This window comes from Podarcis melisellensis (assembly GCF_964234715.1).
Source record: "Podarcis melisellensis genome assembly, chromosome: 8".
NCBI lineage: Eukaryota > Metazoa > Chordata > Lepidosauria > Squamata > Lacertidae > Podarcis > Podarcis melisellensis.
In genome coordinates this window covers 53,401,475-53,420,091 of record NC_138540.1, presented here as the reverse complement: position 1 = coordinate 53,420,091, position 18,617 = coordinate 53,401,475, and the positions used below count along the sequence as shown (strand labels likewise).

General features: G+C 47.9%; 1 protein-coding gene across 1 annotated transcript in view; it reads left to right on the top strand.

Annotated features, from left to right (window-relative positions):
- Positions 1-18,617, top strand: part of VAC14 (VAC14 component of PIKFYVE complex) — a 70,591-nt gene that overhangs the window by 28,571 nt on the left and 23,403 nt on the right. Inside the window, exon 14 of the mRNA XM_081921112.1 lies at positions 7,252-7,384. Within this exon, the coding sequence (XP_081777238.1) occupies positions 7,252-7,384 (133 nt within the window). The remainder of the gene's footprint in view (positions 1-7,251; positions 7,385-18,617) is intronic.

Below are 18,617 nucleotides of genomic sequence, written 5' to 3'. Positions count from 1 at the left end.
ACGGGTGGGGGGAGGAGCTGGCTAGGCGGCTGCAGAGCTGTGCTTTAGATCAAGTGGATGGCTTTCTCTTCCCTCCCCTGTAGATTATCTAAAAATAGCCTTGCAGTTGTGGCATCCATCCTAAAGGCTGCCGTGGCCCCTTTAACTCCATTCCAGTCCAAGCCTTTTATGTCACATAATAATTTGGAAAGAAGATGTCCAAGAAGCTGTGTCTCCCAGCTTTCTTACTACTTAAAACATCCATATCTGTGCAGCCCTTTTAAGGACATGGCTCTGGTTTTTGTGCCCAGGACCATAATATCTGCAGCTGATTGCCAAGTGTCTACTGGCTAGAGACTAGGAGCACAAAGAGGTTTGCCGAATTTTATGAGATGCGAACCCCCCAGCATCTCATGGCCAGAAACAAGTAGGTGCAGCTCCATCATAACCGTTAAGGCAGATGGCCAGGTTTGCGGGACTGATCCTGCGCGGCACTTCTTAAGTTCTTTCTTCTGAGAGAAGAGAAGAATTTGGTGATGTGGGGGAAAATCCAGCAGCTTTTGACAAACATGCTTGTGCCAGAGTTTTTTTTCCTTTGGGGGGAGGATTATTCCAGCCTGAAGCCGCCAGCAAATTCTGTACATTCAACAAGGCGTTTCTCCAGTTGCACAGTGGGCTTCAGGGCCAAGAAGATGATGTGGCAAGCTGCCCGGACTCTTTCTGGGCAAAGACAGAGCTGGGGGAGGATGGCAAAGATAGGAGGATCAGAAGCTGGACTGTTCTTCCAAGTAGACTCCTAGGCATGCTGTGCTAAATGGCACCTTTGCAAGCCCCCATCTTGCCCTCCCTGCTGGTTTCCATTATATGTTTGCCTGCTCAAATGGCAAACCACCAGATTGGCTCCCCAGGGTGGAAGAGAGGGCCAGTGCCATTTCATCCTCACACTTTCCTCAGAATCTGTTTATGCAAATGCTGCTGTTTGCTTTTCCTGGTGGGGTGTATTTGCTCTGCTTGCTGAGCAGATCTGCTCCCTGCTTTGCTTCTCCCTTATTTCCCCTATGAGGAAGCTGCAGCGAGGTGTGCTGAGTTGTCTTCATGCTTGAGGAAAGTCTTCAAACTTTTTTCAAGCTGCCCTTTCTTTTATTTGGTAATATTTCTGTGACTTCATTGGCACATGCCCTCGCTTTCACAGGGCTTCGCAAAGATGATAAGTGCTTTCTTGGTCTGGAAGTATCCTGTTCGTAGCCCAATATGAACATGTGGATCCTCAAATATTTCCTTGTACCCCACCTTTCCACCGCCCAGTGGGTTCTTCTGGGGGAGTCCAACCTTGTCAGAAACAGGCTGAACATCTAAACCTCAAGTGAGGGATAAATTTGTAAGAGTAAGTGGATTGTGCCCCACTGCCCCAGACAGAAACAACAATTTTAAAGGGGGCAGGGAGCCAGGATAATAACTATTAGCTTCTCCGGACTCGTGACTTCTGTTTTAATGAGGAGAAGGCCTGGCTTGTGATCTTGAAATACTTGGGCAGGCTCTCAGAACCAGCAGATCAGCTGCCTTGTCATGTGAGGGCCCAGCCAGAGGGGAAGCAGAAAGCTCTGCTGTGAGTAAATGACTTGCTCTGGTGTGCTAGCTAATCCCCTTGCCAAAATGCTGGCTCTGAATCTGTAGCTCTGTCAGACACAAAACCACCCACCGAGGTGGGTTGCCCCCTCTGCCTTCGAATTGCTTGGCTAGCACTTCATGGAACATGTTAAAGTGGGCTGGACCTCTGAGATCCTAGTAGTGGGCTGGAATTAACGCCCCCCCACCCCCCAACCAGTGATTCTTCACCTCAGAGTGCTTGATCGAGAAGCAAGTTGCTTTTCCCTCCCCTTGTGATGGGCTTGCGGGGGGCAGGTGAAGCAAAGGATTTTGATCTTTACAGTGTCAAATGCCTTGAATTATTCTCCTCCCAGTGTATCCCAGCCCATGAAAGAAGTCAGCGGTGTTCTCTGGGAAGAGAGGTCAGGGAGGCAGCAGATGTCACAAAGCCAGCCACTTGTGCTAATCTGAGCTGGCTTGCGAAATAGGCTTTGGGGATTAGGCACTCAGAGCAGGGCCTGAGTCAGGGACCCACAGAGCAAGAGGACAGGAGGAGGCGGGGCTTAGAGCCAGACATGGCCTTCCTGGAGTCTTGCTTGGGCACCACCCATTTCCAGCCTGGCATTCAGATTTCATTTCTGGAGGGAAGTTCCTAGCGTCCGGTTGTGGTGAAGTCTCGCGTACCACATGGGTTGACCTTCAAACCCTCTTAATCAGCAATTTTTCCCATGCGGAGAAATGTGTGCATTAACCCTTCCCTGGCCTGGGGCTGATGGGCGCTATAGTCCAAAAACATCTGGAGGGCAGCAGGCTGGGGAAAAGCTGGTTTGCCCCATCAGGTGTTGACATTTTGTAGGCGACTGTTTTGCCTTGTGTTCTGGCCTGGGAGAGCAGCTCTTGTCAGTGGATTCACACAATAAACCTGAGATGTTTCTAAATGTGTGTACATTCCACCCACCCACTTTTTCACTGTGCACCTCTCTTGCTATAAAACCCTGCAGAGGTACGAAGGATCCCTGTGAAGATCCCAGGTCTTGTGCCCAATATGCAGAACTGACTGCCTTAGGCAGGGCAGCCAGCCTTTGGGTCCAAATTGGCTTTCTGGATTGCAGGAATGCCTCCCCTTTGTGCTTCTCCACCACCACGACCGCCCTCCCCGTGACCTCCACGCTTTCCCCTTCTGCCTTGTTTCAGTCAAACAAGAGCTTACTCCGGAGAGGGGTCTTTCTCCCGCCATGTGCCTCTGGAAATGGGCAGGGCAGTCAAGGGTGTGTGGCGACAGGGAGGAGGGACAGGCACACACCCAGGTGCCCTGTAGTTGGGGAGGGAAGGAATGAAGACTGGCTTGTGTCTCCATGAGCCTTGCGAAGGGGGAGCCTACATCTTAACAACATCTGTTTCAGTGATGAATTGAGAGGCAAATGTCTTGGGGCGGTTCTGTTTTTGTTCTTTGAGCTGCTCTATTTTTATCTTCCCATGTGATGTTCCTTTACATCATATTTACCAAGTTGAAATACAAAACATCCTGTAGTAGTATTAACCGGCTGGAAAGTCTCTCCTGCACATCAGGTTTCACTTAAGATAATCTGCCTGCCTTCCCTGGTGGCAGCGACGGCAGCAGCAACAATACTAGTACATGTTTGGGGATGGAGAAGGGGGGGTGGGGATCTGCTCTTGCACCCGCTCATAGGAGCTTGGTGGTCAAAAGGCAGCTTCTGCCTCCTGAGTGGTTCCTACTTTTAGAAGCATAGGATTGGTGGAGCTGCAGCTCTCTGAAGCCCTTTCATAGCCTCATCTGCCTGGCGGACAGCTGGGGGAGGGGGATGAGGGCTGGAAGATCATTGGTCTCAAGGCACTCCAGGAACTTTCCAGTGGCCCCCCTCCAACCCCCCTCCATTCCTGCAGAAGAGCCAAGAGACAGAAAAATAGTTGCTCTGTGAATGACACAGAATTTCTTCCATCTTGCTCTGCCCCAGAGTCACAAGCAAGAGATACTGAGCAAAATGCTTTAGACTAGAGGAAGGGGTTTGTAGAGGCTCTCAGAGCAGTTTTCTGTTGGGGGGTGGGGAATAGTCTGAAACGTTTCAGGGGGGAACTTGGAAAAGAGCTTGAATAGCAAAGAGCAAGCAAGCAAATTTGGGGCTGATGTACATCCAAAATGCTCTGTTGGCCTTTACAGACAGTTATGACACCTAGTTTGGGGACTGAAGCTGCCATGGTTGGGCTGGCAGACTCCTGTTGTGGTGACGGAAGAGGAAAAAAGGTAGCGGGAGGGAGTCTTGCTGAATCTCCTGGGCCCCTCATTAGCATTTAGAACTTTTGGCCTCCTCAGAACCTTTCTCTGTTGACAGTGGAGGGCACAGTGTTGAGCTAGGGCTGTTTCTGTTTTACAAAAAGCTACCATAATGCAGTGCTGAGAGACAATTGTCCTGCCACAAGAGGGATGACTCTGCAGGGCAGTGCCAAATTGCAGTCTTCTGTGGTGTTGACCATCTGTATGGAACAGCGGGAGAGGAGAGCAAGTTAAGAATGTCTAGTCCTCCTGTTGCCTTTACGCAAGGAATAAAGCTGGGCTTGTAGGGAATTTTTGTGGGCAAAAGCATATCATATAGTTAAACGGTGTAGAGCTGGTCTAAAGAAAGAAAATTGCCTGCAGGAGACTTCCCCAACCAGCTTGTTTTGGAATACTGCTCCCACCAGTCCTAGTCCAAAACTACTGGTGTTTCTGACTGATGGTGAGCTACCTGAGTAGGCCCATGCGTATCACACAGTTTCCTTGAACTGCTTATCCTTTTAGGGAATCTTTGCAGAATCCTCCTGAACACCCAGCGTTTGCAGATGCCAGAGAGGTAAAACTTGCTTCAGGACAGTTTCTGCAGAAGTAATGAACACAGGCTAAGCCTGCAGACTGCTGGGCAAAACTTGCCATTAACTTCACCTCTGAGGAAGTAGAGGGAGAGAAGAGAAACCTTAAGGGGAAGGGGGAGCTCAGGCACTTGTTTAATACCAGGTGAGGATGTGTGTGATAGAGAAGTTGAATTTAGGCACATGTAGCATTTTCCCGCTTGCTCAAGCTGTATGGCTGACCAGGTGGTGGAGTTGAGGAGAAATTCAAGCTGTCTTCTTTCTGAGCTTCCTGCTAGAGTGCAGTCTGCTGTGGCAGGCCATGGGAACATGATGATGACTGGCGAAGGCATGTGATGCTCAGCTTGGCAGTGAGAGTTAACACCATCATAGTTGCTTTCTAGGAAACCTCTGCAGCTTCTCCCTGAGCAATTCCCCTGAGACAACCCTAGTCAGTTGCAACTCACCCTTATGCTCACTGTGGGCAGCTGAGGTGTCCTAACACAACACTTGTGGGCTTAGGCTTCTCTGTATGTGTTCTAACAGCCAGTCTGGTGTGTTGCGTATCTGTGAAGCCTCTGATTTGTGAGTATCAGCATGAATGAATCGGTTCAACTGTGTTTTCCTAACACCTCCTCCTGCCTTTCTAGTATTTCTGCTCCTATAAATAGTAAGGCGGGTTTAATTGTATCTACTTGCTATGCCATCGTGGGCGAGCCACCCATCGGTGGCAGAAGCTGGAACAGGGGAAGTTAAAGGGATCTGGGAGGCGTGGGTGGGACTCTTGGAAGCCTCTCTGCTGCCTGACTGTTTCTATGTTGTAACCGTGCAGATTAATTGAAAACTGGCTGGGCAGAGATTAGGAGCTGCGAGATGGTGGGCGCAGGAATACAAAGCTGAGGTCTTGCTATGGATGTACCTTCATAGCAGGAAGTGGGTCTCCTCTCTGCATGCCTCACACTGACCACCGCTTGTATAGTGTATCCAAATTTAACAAATTTTGCTGCTGAACCAGCAGCAGATTGAAATAGTGAAGCTGCAGCCTGTTTCCTGCTTGTGTTGTGCATTGTGCAGCAATATTTGCCAACTCCTGACCCCAAATGAGACGTCTGTGATTTTACAAGCTGCCTGGCGGGCAGGGAGAGAGGCAGTCAGAGTGGCTTTTCTGGTCCGTTCTGCAGTGGTGCACATCTTCTTTCCTTGTCGTTCATGAATGTGGAGCCCAGGAGTGCTGACTGAAGACTGCATTGACTTCCCTTTTCAAGAGGAAATCAACAGCCGATCCCTGGAACTGTCTGACCTGCAACTTTTTTTCCTCTTGAAAAGGCACGATCAGCATCTGATTTGTATAAGGGGAAAAAGAGACCTATGTTAGGGTGCAATCCTTGAAGCTTTTCCTGTGACCTGGACATTCTGCCCGATTATATCAGGTCTGACCCTTGCAGATAACTTCCTTTGAAGAAGGCCCTGTTCAGCCTTGAGTATCAGTTCCCACCCACCCCTTGTCTTTCTGTTGTTCTCCATATATTTCGACAGGATAGTAAGCCTTTGCAAGAGTCAAGAAACAAGTGGCTTGGGCACTTAAGTGCCTCCAGACTCTCCAAAACCTTACAAAAACAAAGGAACTGGGTGCTCGTGAAGAAGGGAGGGAGGGAGGGGGAGAGAAAGAGAGAGAGAGAGAGAGAGAGAAAGAGAAAGAAAGAAAGAAAGAAAGAAAGAAAGAAAGAAAGAAAGAAAGAAAGAAAGAAGTACATGTTTTGTTTCCTACATCCAAAGAGTTATTCCCTAAGTTTGAGGAGAGGCTTTGAGAATGATATTTGCCTGCTCATCCTGCACCTTTTTAACATTATGTTGTTTGATTGAAGGTTTAAACAAGTATTAAGGTTGATCTTTATTGCCAGTGCCTACCATGACCACCACCCTTTCTAGCAAGAGGACACACCTTTCCCCTTCAAAAGAAGTTTGGCTTTGGGGTTGTCTTTCGCCTTTGTTCTCCATGGCCTGGTGACCGACTTGAATCACAGTTTATCTATGCTGGCTGGGGCTGATGGAAGTTGTAGTCTGAAACATCTGGAGGGCATCAAGTTGGCAAAGGCTGTTTCTTGGACATATTGAGAGTCCTGTTGTGCAAGGTAGTCTTGTGGGTTCATAGAGCATCTCTCCTGAGATGCTTCATTTCCATAGGATGTTTCAATTTCCATTTTTCCATAACCTAGCCTGCTCTATATCTGTTCTTAGCCGGGTTACTTTAACTGCTCTTTGGAATGACTGCCTAATAATCAAGTTTTCACCTTTATCTGTCAGCTTCCAGCTTTGGTTTTCTATTGCTGTGCCAGGTTTGTGCCAATGTCTACATATAGGAAATGCATTTTTATGCCTTTTCTTTTCAGAGGCATCTCCACACCTTTTCTCTCCCTGTGACTCAGAGGAGGACCAGAGTTCCTGATCTCTTTTATGACTGTAAAACAAAGGGCAGGCTAAAACAAATGGTAGTGTGCCTTCACTATGTATTGCAGGGGAAGGTCCACAGTAGCTCAGTGGCAGAGCATCTACCTTGCATGCAGGAGGTCCCAGGTTCAATCCCCCATGGCATCTCCATGTAGGGTTGGGAGATCCATGCTTGAAAGTCTGGAGAACTGCCGCCAGTCATTGTGGACAACAGGAGCTGCTTGGTATAAGGCAACTTCATGTAGCTGGAGAGAGTAAAGCTGCCACTTCAAATCAGAGCTAGGATTGCCTGCTGTGATCACGGGTGACAAGTAGAGCTTAGAAACCCACCTGTACTTCTACAGGTGCTTCTTCCTTAAACAGAGTTAACTTCCTCTCTCCTCCTTCTTCCAGGTACCAAAGGCATGGAGTGCTCTCCCTCGACGCCCACCATGAACTCCTACTTCTATAAGTTCATGATAAACTTGCTCAAGAGATTCAGCAGTGAGCGGAAGCTCCTGGAGTTGCGGGGAGCTTTCATCATCAGGTGAGGCCACATCCTGCCTTGAGTTGCCACCTCTGTGTTTCCAAATGCCTTTCTGCTATCTCTGTGTTCCTGTGTACAGGTTTGGTGCCTGCCTCAAGTGCTGGGCTGGGTGGGTCTTAGTTCTCTTCCTATAACCAGTGGTACCTTCCTCTCAGCTCCCTCATGACCCTTCTGTTGGTGTGAGGTCAGGAGACAGGCTGTCTATGGGCTGTCGGTAGTGGCACCTGCCCTGTGGAACACCCTCCCGTCAGATGTCAAGGAAATAAGCAACTACCTGACTTTTAGAAGACATCTGAAGGCAGCCCTGTATAGGGAAGCTTTTAATGTTTGCTGTTTTACTGTGTTGGATGTTTTAATTTGTTGGAAACTGCCCAGAGTGGCTGAGGCAACCCAGTCAGAGGGGCGGCATATAAATAATAAATCATTATATTATTATTATTCCTTTGAACTTAACATGTGAACATAAAAATAGCCCACTGGATCAAGCCAATGGCCCATCTAATCCAGCATCCTGATCTCACAGTGGTCATCTAGCTGCCTGTGGGAAACCTGCAAGAAGGATCCGACCTCAAGATCAAGCTCCCCTTCTGCAGAGCCCAGCAGCTGGTATTCAGAAGCATTGCTTCCTCGCAATTGCAGAGGCAGAGCAGAGCCATCATGGCTACTAGCCATTGATAGCCCTCTCCTCCAAGAATTTGTCTAATTCTCTTTTAAAGCCATTGAAGTTGGTGGCCACCACTTCCTCCTGTGGGAACGAGTTCCATAGTTTAATTATGCGGTGCATGAAGAAGCACTTTATTTTGTCTGTCCTGAGTCTTTCAACGTTCAGCTAAATTGGACGTCCATGAGTTCTAGTGTCTAGAAGAGCAGGAGAGAAACTTTTCTCTCTCCACTTTCTCCATGTTTGTTCAGCTTTTCCTCACCAAAGTCAGGGGAGGGGAGAGCAGAGCCTCTGGCTCTTTGATAAACGGAGATACAATGGAGGCCAAGCAGCTGTGAGCTCTACTTCTGTGGTGGGCTGCAGGCTTGCCTGGGACAATGCTCTGCTCAGCTGGGGCAAAACTAGGCTGGCCAGTCGCCCTCTTTCATCAGAGTGTCTCCCCCCCTCCCGCGCGCACTCGGCTGCCGCCAGCTCATTTGCTTTATGGAAAGGAGCAGCTCATGAGAGGCCAACTGTTGTTCATGAATGCCTTTTAGTCCAAGTGAACTGCATGCAGCAGCCCATGTGAGGGGAGGCAGCAGCCACAGGTTTCAAGCCTTGGGTTTCCTGTGTGTCACAGAGCCAGGCCTGCTTTTGGCTACCCTAGATTTTGAGGATGCATTCCTGAATGAGAAACGAAAGGATTCTGTTCAGACCGAGAGCCTACAGACTTTGGCATCATTAGGATGTGCCTCTGTGTGTGTCAAGCAGAGAGAACACTTCTTAAATCTCTCCAATTGTGGGTCAGAAGATGCAAGGGCAGCTGTGCCGGCAGGCCTCACTCTGGCCATGGGCTTGTGGGAAGCCAGATGATGCCAAAGGGGGAGCAGTGTGTCTACAAACCCACGCACAGAATCAGAATAGTAGAATTGGAAGGGATCCCATCCAGTCCAATCCCCTGCAATGCAGGAATCAGAGCTAAAGAATCCCTGACAGATGGCCACCCAGCCACATGTTTAAAAACCTCCAATGAAGGAGAGTCCATTCTACTGTCGAACAGCTCTTCACTGTCAGAAAGTTCTTCCCAATGTTTAGTTGGAATCTCCTTTCTTGTAATTTGAATCCATTGGCTCATGTCCTCTCCCTCTGGAGCAGCAGAAAACCATCTTGCTCCATCTTCCATCTTGTGGCAGCCCTTCAGATATTAGAAGATGGCTATCGTGTCACCTCTCAGTATTCTCTTCTCCAGGCTAAATATACTCAGCTCCCTCAACTGTTCCTCATAAGGCTTGGTTTCCCAGACCCTTGATAATCTTGGTCGCCCTCCTCTGCGTGTGTTCAAGCTTGTCAATATAATTCCTAAACTGTGGCACTCTCATACTGCAAGAGTGGATCACCTTGAGAACAAATTATATTTTATTATTTATGTCTATTTTTATCCATGTCTGCAGCTCTTTTCCAAGTCATGCCCAAAAGAGAAGCGATTGCTCCTGGGAGCTTATAAACCACATTTTGGCTATTGGGAGGGAGGGAAGAAAGGCAGATGGGTGAAGAGAAGGAGGGAGTGCCTCTGTTTTCCTCTGTCTCTCAAATGGTTTGGCAGATGCAGGGCTGAGTGAAGGACGTGGGTGAAAGGGCAACTTTTCCAAAATATTAAGAGCCACAGGATCTTCCTGACAGGCTTCTTTCCTAAAGGCCCTCAGGCAAATTCTGGGGTTTGGCCGCCAAATGCATACCCCAAATGCATCAGTAGCCCATGAAGCATCTGATCAGCGAGTCCAGGTTCATTTCTAGGTCAGGCCAGCAAACCTTTCAAGCCGTCCTCCCCTCCCTCCTTCCTTCCACATTTTGGTTTTGAGTAGGACACAAACTCTCATAACTCCACTTACATAAGAGTCATTAGGATACACGACAGTCCACTCTGTGGCCGTTGACCATTTGGCTTGCAAGGTTGGTGGCAATCGGAGCGTTACTTTGCTGTAGCTAGAACTTCGATTCATTTTTAATTGCTCTGTGGCGAGAGGCACAAAGAACCCGCCCTTTTGTAAAGGTTGCCCTTGTTTTTTGGTTGGCATGTCCTGAACATGAATGACTGTTCTTGTTCGCTGCTGTTGTTGTCTTCGACACGTCCAAATTGTTAAGATTGGGAGCCATTGGCCAATATTTTCGTTGGCTTCACAATGCCTCCCTCTCGCTATTCTGGCTGTGCTGCTGGGGCTTGCCTTGACATCCCTTCCCTTGAGTTTCCTCAGAGAGGAAGACTCGGGTGTGTCAAAATGATGAAATCAATCGCCACAACTCACTCTACAGTGATACCCCGATGCAGGAATAATGCTCTATGTCAGTGGTTCCCAAAGTGGGCAGTACTGAGCTTACTAAGGGAACCTTTAAGAGGCAAGGAGGCGTGGTGACAGGAGAGTGCTGGAGGTGCAAATGATTATCAGACTTTGAAAAGCTGGTATCACTGGATCAAGTTCACCAGCTTTGTTGAATTAATTAAATTGAACAGTTTTAATTGGATTTTGAATAAACATGAAATTAATTGTTACCTGTTTGAATTTTATTATGTTATTATTCTCCTTAGTGGGTCATGCAACCCACTGTTCTGAATAGTGCTTTTCATAGCATAGGGAAGGGGGCACTGGGGATGAGTTTATGGAACCAAGGGGTCAGTGTATTTTTATCCGGTGAAATGCCCTGAGATCTTTGGGTGAAGAGCAGTATATGAATATAATAAACAAAAATAAATGAAACAAGAAATTTGGGAACCGCTGCTCTAGAAGATAAGACACCAACCATCCAGTGGAAGTGGCAGCGATCTCTGCTTAGATCCTAAGGGGCCTTCTTCATAACATGTTCTACCTAGCTGCCAGTGCGAAGCTTTGTAACAATCACTTGTACTTCCTCTTGCTGTTTTGCTGGATAAAGAAAGAAGCACCTCTGGTTGCATCATTCTGTTTTGCTGTTCAGGAGACTTGAGTGCATCTTGCGTGAGGCTCTTGTGGGCATAGTCCTGGTTCTCATCTGAGGGGGCAGCAAGAAGCAGGCCAGAGCCTTTTGTCATTTGATTACTTTGCCATTCTAAGCTTGTCGCTGAATTCTAGGGTACAGCCTGCACTTTTTGGAAAAGACCAGCTGGTGCCACAGTGTTCATTCTGCGCTTGAAGTAGTAGTTTACTGCAGTCCTCAGCTGAATGTGGAAGAGTTGGCTTCACTTGCCCAGGTGGAAATGGGCCTCTTGTGTTATCCGTAGCTGTGCTCTGTGGGTATGTCAAGCTAGTTGGAAGTTTTGGAAATCAGAGTTAAGATTCTCTCTGCAAACAAATGTTTTTCATTGAGTTGAACAGGTGCCACAAATGTGCCTGCTTTTACAAAGACTAAGAAAGAGGGAGGAGTTGAGCGCATGATAGACAGGTAGAGAGGAAGGCACCAACTCAGCGTAGACAGTGCAGAGGACCAGGGAACTGCAGGGGGGCCACATGTTGTCCCCCCCCCCTGCAAATGTTTTCCGCTCTATTGGCTTCTGAGATATAGCTGAATTTTGGCCCCTGCACAGCAGTTGGATACCTTTTATTTTACTTAAAAATAACAATAAAGCTGATAACTTGCACCGGATCCTATGCCAGGTGCTTTCAAGACAACCTACCTCTGCAATTCACCCCAGTCAGGTTTTTTCAGATTTCTTGAGATTCCAATTTTTGAAATACCACTGAGTCTTAGAAAGCTACTAACATTTTGCAAAGCAGTATGTGTCAGCCTCAAACAGCCACTATCCATGGCTTTCAGAATCCCAGCAGCAGCAGCAGCCTGTTGACATTCTCTTCCCCGTTCACATGGCCAGGGAATGCTCATCCTGAGGATTGCAGGAGGTCACGCTGGGCTCCCCCTGTTCTTAGAAGCTGGAAGTCTTTGGGTCTTGCATTGTTTTTAGATATAGGAGGACTGGATTTTTCTGTTTTGATCAATGTGGCGTGCAATCACTTTGGCAGTGGGTTTCTCAGAGGATGGGAGAGGAGAAGGTGGCTTGTTGGGTTATAAACCAGTGGAATGGAAACCGCAGTATTAAAGTCCCTCTTGCAATGATCAGAGAAGGCCACAGGGCAAGGGGAGCCAGAGCACAACATGGGTGCATCTCAGTGCTGCTAATGGGGCAGGGTTGTAGCTCAGTGGCAGGGTATCTGCTTTGCCTGCAGAAGGTCCCTTGTTCAATCCCCAACGGCATCTCCAAATAGGGCTAGGAAAGGCTCCTTGCCTGAAACCCTGGAGAGGTTCTGCCAGTCAGAGCATACAGTACTGAGCTAGATGGACTGAGGGCCTGATTCAGTATCAGGCAGCTTCCTGTGTACGATGCCACATGTATCTGTATGCCTGTGGTGCCCTAATCTTTCTCCTTTTGAAGGGTAGGTTTCTGTTAAACATGAACCAAAATATTTGATGACGAGAGCAGTTTGACAGTGGAGCTGATTTAGCTGAAGGGAAGTGGGGGGTTCTCCTGTGCTGGCTGCCTTCAAGCAAGCAGGGACTGGACAGCCATCTGTCTACCCGAGGTGCTCCAGATCTCTGGCTTTCCTGCATCAAGCTGTAGTGGGGATTGGTGTGTGTGTGTGTGTGTGTGTGTGTGTGTGTGTGTGGACTGAGCTTCCAGGAACTCCACAAGGCTCCCTCCAGCTCTCAATGCATCTGAGCAAACTGCCTAAAACTGCAAGCCCAGGCTTTTTTTATAAAGTTAATAGATTGATTTGTTCAATAGATTCATTCAATACAGCAATAGGATTATTTACAAAATTAAGCTAATGTATGATACCACACTCCATCAATATGTTGAGGCATCTTGCGTCTGTGTGGGAGACCCTTTGGTTGGGCAAATGTCCAATTTATTTTACTCATTGATGTATTAATTCACGGATCTCCTTTTCCATTCATCACAAGGCAATGTACTTTCCAAGAGCTTTGCAAAGTGGTGGAGGTGGCCCTGTGCACAAAGCGACTTCCTCTCCCTCTTTCCTTCCCCCAATTGTGCATGATGTTTGTAAGGTAGAAAGCATTCTTGGCAGTGTTGAGATTATCTCAAGGTAATAATTGACTAGTTAAGCAATCTCTAAGTAGCCATTGCTGCAATTAAATCTTAATTGGTCTATCTGCGCTGGATAGGACCCCTCATTGCTGACATGTGGCTAAGCATAACTACTTGGGAAACAGCTGGTCCATTCTGTGGGGAGAAGGCATATTGGCCAAAGACCATTCATTTCAGAGATGGTAATGGCTCCTTTGGCGCTATTAGCATCCCCAATAACTAAGAGGATGCTTTTGAAATACGCAGGGATCATCCGTGCTTGGTCTCAGTGCTCATTTTTAGTAATTGATTGACATTAAGCTTCACATCTGCAGCCTAATGGCTTCAGATTCTGAAAGTGGGAGGCAGGCTGCCTAGTTAGGTAGGTGGTCAAAGTGAGCATGCCAGTGCTTGTGATGTGGAAGCCCCCCCCCCCCCAAGTCTAGATGTAGATGCAGAAGTGGCGTATATCTGCAGTATGGGGCAGGTAGCAACTCTGCTTTCAGAAGAACCAGAATGACAGGGAGTGATTTTTGCTTTTTAAAAAACCTTTGCATGGGGGGGTGATTAGCTTTTCCGAGGGGTTTCTTGGGCGTTGGAGCAACTTGTAAAACCGAAGCCAGTCTGTTTCGATTTGGTAGCTTCTTGCTAGAGATAGGCAAGCTCTCTTTGGCCTGGATTGAAAATGTTCAGAATTTTTCCAGGGCAGAAAAATGGGGGAAAGGAGAATAATTTCCCAACCTCCTTCATTTCCCCGCAGAGACACGGCCCCTTCCCTTTCCTCATAGCAGCAGCTGATTAGGTTAAACCAGACCCTGCTGGAGAACCCTAGGAAGAGGGACACGTCTTGCTTTCAGGGTAGCCACGTGTCCCTGAGAAAGAAGACCCGAAGCAAAGCAAAACGCTTCTCCTCTTTGTCCTTGCTGTTCCGGTGCCATCAGCAGCCTTAAATATGAAGACGGAGCTTCTGCGCCCAGTGGGCATTTGGCCAGTAGGGGAATGAATGCCCTTGGCGTGGGAGGCTGCACAGTCAGTGGTGTGCAGAAGGGAGCCACTTCAGAGTGCAGGTGCCTCTCTGGGAAGAGGGTGGCATTTGGGAACCACTGTGTTTGCCTTCCCCTGGGCTTCTTGTGGGTTTGCCTTCTTCCTGCCAAGTGGAGTCTTGTGACTGGAGGATGCATTCAGTTCATTACAGCCGGCTGTGATCTTAGCACTCCTCGCTCTTTCCTCCGGTCTGTTAGTCCCACACCTGGGAAGAAGGGGTTGGACACTCTGTTTTTGAAAACCCTGCTTAGGTTATTCACTTGGGTAGCTTAGTTATCAGTTTGTTTTGCCCCCATGATGTCCAGGTCCAACTAGACAAAGGACACCCACCATTTCAGCATGGGGATTAATAGAAGGACCGTGACAGGAGCGAGTATTCTCAGTAACTATACTTTTAAACAAACCACACTTCCTTGAGTTTCAATGTCCTCGAGAAGTGTAGCTGTTCTAAAATTGAAAGCGGAAGCTTCCGGCCTCCTTGCAGGCACAATTGAGAAGTAGGAATACAGAAGCCTAAGACTTGCGATGTCTAGCTAATGTAGTATCAGGAAACCATGGTCTGCTGTTACATCTGAAGGTTCTCTGTAGCAGAAGATGCTAATTGGCTGCCATTAAGTCAGTAATCATTTGTATGTAAACTATTCACCCGATTCCCTATGCATTTCTGAATGCAGTGAAGGTATCTGAAGGTGCCATCTGCCTTCAACACTCCTCCTCCCACTGTGGAAATCCTTAATAACATTTATTCACCTTTCTCATGCTGTGTAAAAGGAAGGTGCAGCCTTATCACTGCATATTCCTCAAAATTGGATAAGCCTGTGAGCATTTGCTCTTGTTAGCCCTCCTGAAGCGTCTTCATCTATTGCGTTTCTAATGAAGAAATTGAATGGTTAGAAATAAGGAGCTTGAACTGCCTCAGAAATTAGGCCACAGCTGTCAGCCTGAAAGCAAAACATGCATCTCTGAGGAAGATGCTGGCAGAATCCGCTGCTGATTAACCTCCTTTTAAACCGAGTTGAAAAAACAAAAACAAAACTCCTGGTGCCTTGAAGCAAGCTGGGGAAAGCAGCCAGAGAGAGGCAGGGAATGGAACATGATGCCTCCTCCACAGAGTGAGGGCAGAGATCTTCCTTTCGCTGTGGGTCTTTGGAGCTTTGGTCCAGCTCAGCCTTCCCTAACCTGGTGCCCTCCAGAGGCTTTGGGCTACAACTCCCATCAGCCCCAGACATCCCTGCTGTGTATTCTTCCCTTAGCATGGCCTTGCTAGCTGGGGCTGATGGGAATTGCAGTCTAAAACCTCTGCAGTGTTTAATACTGTAAACACTTGGGGCAAACTGTGCTTATTACAAAGTGACTTAAGTGTCACTGTCTTTGTGTTGTGCCACTCAAAGGTCAGCGAATCTGACCCCCTTGCTGGTACAGAAAATCTGTCGCCCTTAATAGGTGCCCGTCCAGCCTTTGCCAAGAGGTCTGTAATGAAGGAGAGGCTGCAACCACCTTCCAAGGTAGGTCTGTTCCACTGCAGAAAAAGCTTGTGCCGTCGGCTTAAGTTTACTGGAGGTCCTTTTTCTTGTTCTTTGAACCCGTTGATTCCGAAGCTGCTCCCTGAAGCAACAGAAAACAAGTTCAAACTCGTTCTTCCATGTGAATTTAATTTTCAAATAGTCAATGCCTCAAGCTCATGTTTATATTTGTTTGCACAGGGTCAGATGCCATCTACATGGTACATTAAAGGTGTTCCCTGTAGACCCCTTGGAAGCAGTTTAAATAGTGGCTTTCTTGAGATACAGCAGTCCTTGCCCGCTGATTCTCTGCTATATCTGTCAATCCTGAGCCTTAGGGGAATGGTGCGCAAGCCCATTTCACACACATGCACACACACCCAGGGCTCACCGCTGGGCTCTGTGGGAGTCCTTGGCCATAAGAGCTCAGTCATGCTCCATGGCGTCTCTTGATCTCTCTGAGAGCAGAGATAAGCAGGAGTTTTGGGATGGCGTTTGCTGCAAGTGCCTCTTTGATGCTTGCTCTGTCATACTGGCAGAGGAAGGCTGCTTCAAAATATGGGCTGTGGAATTTTCCACCTTTTATTTTTTGGCATTTTGCATGGTCTGTTGTGGAAATTGGCTGTCTTAGTTCTGGGCAGTCAGAAGAGTTGTGCCAGGGGGTGTCCCTTTTAGCCAGGAGAAGTTGGGGCTTCTTACCAGGCCCGGCAGAGCCTCGCATCACCAAACTCCGCCATGAGGGTGCTGCTTTGATCCTCTTTCCAAAAGGGTTCCCTCGCCGCTCAGCGCCAGCTGCTGCTGCTGCATTGCTGCGGCCTGGACACAGATCTTCATGTGTAGCGGATGGGGGCAGTGGAGCTGGAGCGGCCATGTGGCAGCTGCTCAATTTTTCAGCAATTCTCCTCTTGTTATAGGCCCGGCCAACACGCTTTTCCATAGAGGCCTGGAGTCAGGAGTCAGAGTAGTTCTTTGGGGTGTGATGCTGTAACTCTGCAGAGAGCCCAGCAGGGTGGGGGAAATCTATGCAATTGCAGGACAGAGCCTCCCTCCAGAGTGTTTCCTTCCTGTTCATATTTTCCTGTGTGGCTTATGGAAGCCTTGAACACAATGGCTTGGGAGATGCTTGCTCACTCACTCTCCCTTTCCCTTTGGCTCCACTATCTTTCCTCATCCTCCATGATTCCTTTCCTTAGTTCCCTGCTCTGGAGCTTTAATAAAGGCAGGGCTGGCAGGAGTGATAGGCCCATCCTGTGGTTTCAGCAGGGGGAAAGGTAGTGTTAGGTTCAACTTCTGCCATTGCTTTGGCCCCTCCAGAGTAAGAAGATTTACTAGAGGAAGGCAAGAACTTGGGGTATCTCTCCTTCCTTCTGCTTTGTTGGTATTAGGGTATTCTAAAAATGCAACAAGGTTGTCCATGTGGAATTGTTTCTGCTCCCATACACTCTGCTTGAGCAAGGGGCAGTACCACAAGCCATATTTCAACAAGCCAAAAATAATTGCTGTGATCTCTACAGGATCTTGGGAATTGCACAGCAACCAGATTTCAGGAAAAGGCTGCGTCCTATCCATGATGGAGTCAGGACTGCAGTTTCTCTCCCCCGCCATCTTTTCACAGTTTGGCTCTTTACATGCCTGTTGCAGAAGCTCAGGCTTTATGTCCTGTGTCTGGTCATCCTAGGAGGCTTTCCTCTCTTTCAGCCACAACACACGGATGACCTGCATAGACACACACTCCTAGCTTGTTTTTCCTTCTGTCCTCCAGTCACTCACAAACACCAGCTCCTCCAACCATCTCATTCCTGTAGCAGCCATCTTGGTTTAGGGAAGAATCTCTGCCCAGACAAGTCATTTGTGCTCTTCCATTAATGATAATCCATTGATTTACAAAGAGACTTGAAAATGTATAACACAACAGGTTTTTTTCAGAATAGGAAGGGCAGACCCTCTGCTGTTCCTTTGAACGTCTGGCTGCAATTAAAAGGGCATGAAAGCCTCCTGCTGTATGCTGTACTTGTGCAAAAATGGCTACAAGCAACACAAAATTGATAAAAGAGAGGCGTTTTAAGTAAACTGCCATTTTTCAACAGGTCTGGCTGGATTTAATGGATCCTCCACGCTTGGTTAAATCTTCCGGATTTTATTAACGCTTCGAACACTGTGCCCTCTCTATGTTCTTCTCCGGCTTGTATAATTCCACAGCAGGCCAAACCTGCTTCTGCTCTTTCCTGCCTGTGGTCCTTGGAGTGTTATTGACTTTCAAGTGTGAATGGTTAATAGCCTTTGCCTTGCTCTTGCTCCTGCTCCTCATAGATGGCTCTGTGTGCCTCGCTGCGCCTGAACGGCTGAGGGGTGCCTGGGGTGTGATTCTGCTTGGCCATCAAGCCCGTCTTTCAGCCGTGGCAATCTCTTCCCTGGAGTCCCCAGATGCTTCACAGCAAGCTTTGGAGTTTAGTAACCTGGAAGCAGCAACTTCCCCTTGCACCTCCACATAGCAAGTTTTGCCCCGGCCGCATGGACACAAGGAGAAATGTGCAAATACCAAACTCAGAGGTAGAACAGCTACCCGCAGATGTGGAAAACTAGATTCAGACCTTGAAGGTTTGGGCAACCTTCCTCTTTCTGTTAGAGCATTTTCAGTCCTATCTAGCAAATGTTGCTTATGAAAGCCAAAGGTACCTCTGGGTGTGTCTGAACTCCAAGGGATATTTGTCACCCTATTTCTGCTTCCCTGGAATTCACAGATTGTGCAAAAGGGGCTCCATCTAGATCTGAGTGTGGGTTGCGGCCTTGCCGGTTACTAGGTCAGTGAGTAGAGCACACACTTTGCACACAGAAGGTATTAGGTTCAGCCTCCGGCACCTACAACTAGGGCTTGAAAATGCTCCTGTATGAAGAGGTTACACAGTGTCTCCTCTAAACTGACCATTCACTCTGATTTGTTTTGGTGGAGATTATAAAAGTATGGGCATCCCTTTTGACCTGCTTGTGTGGAGG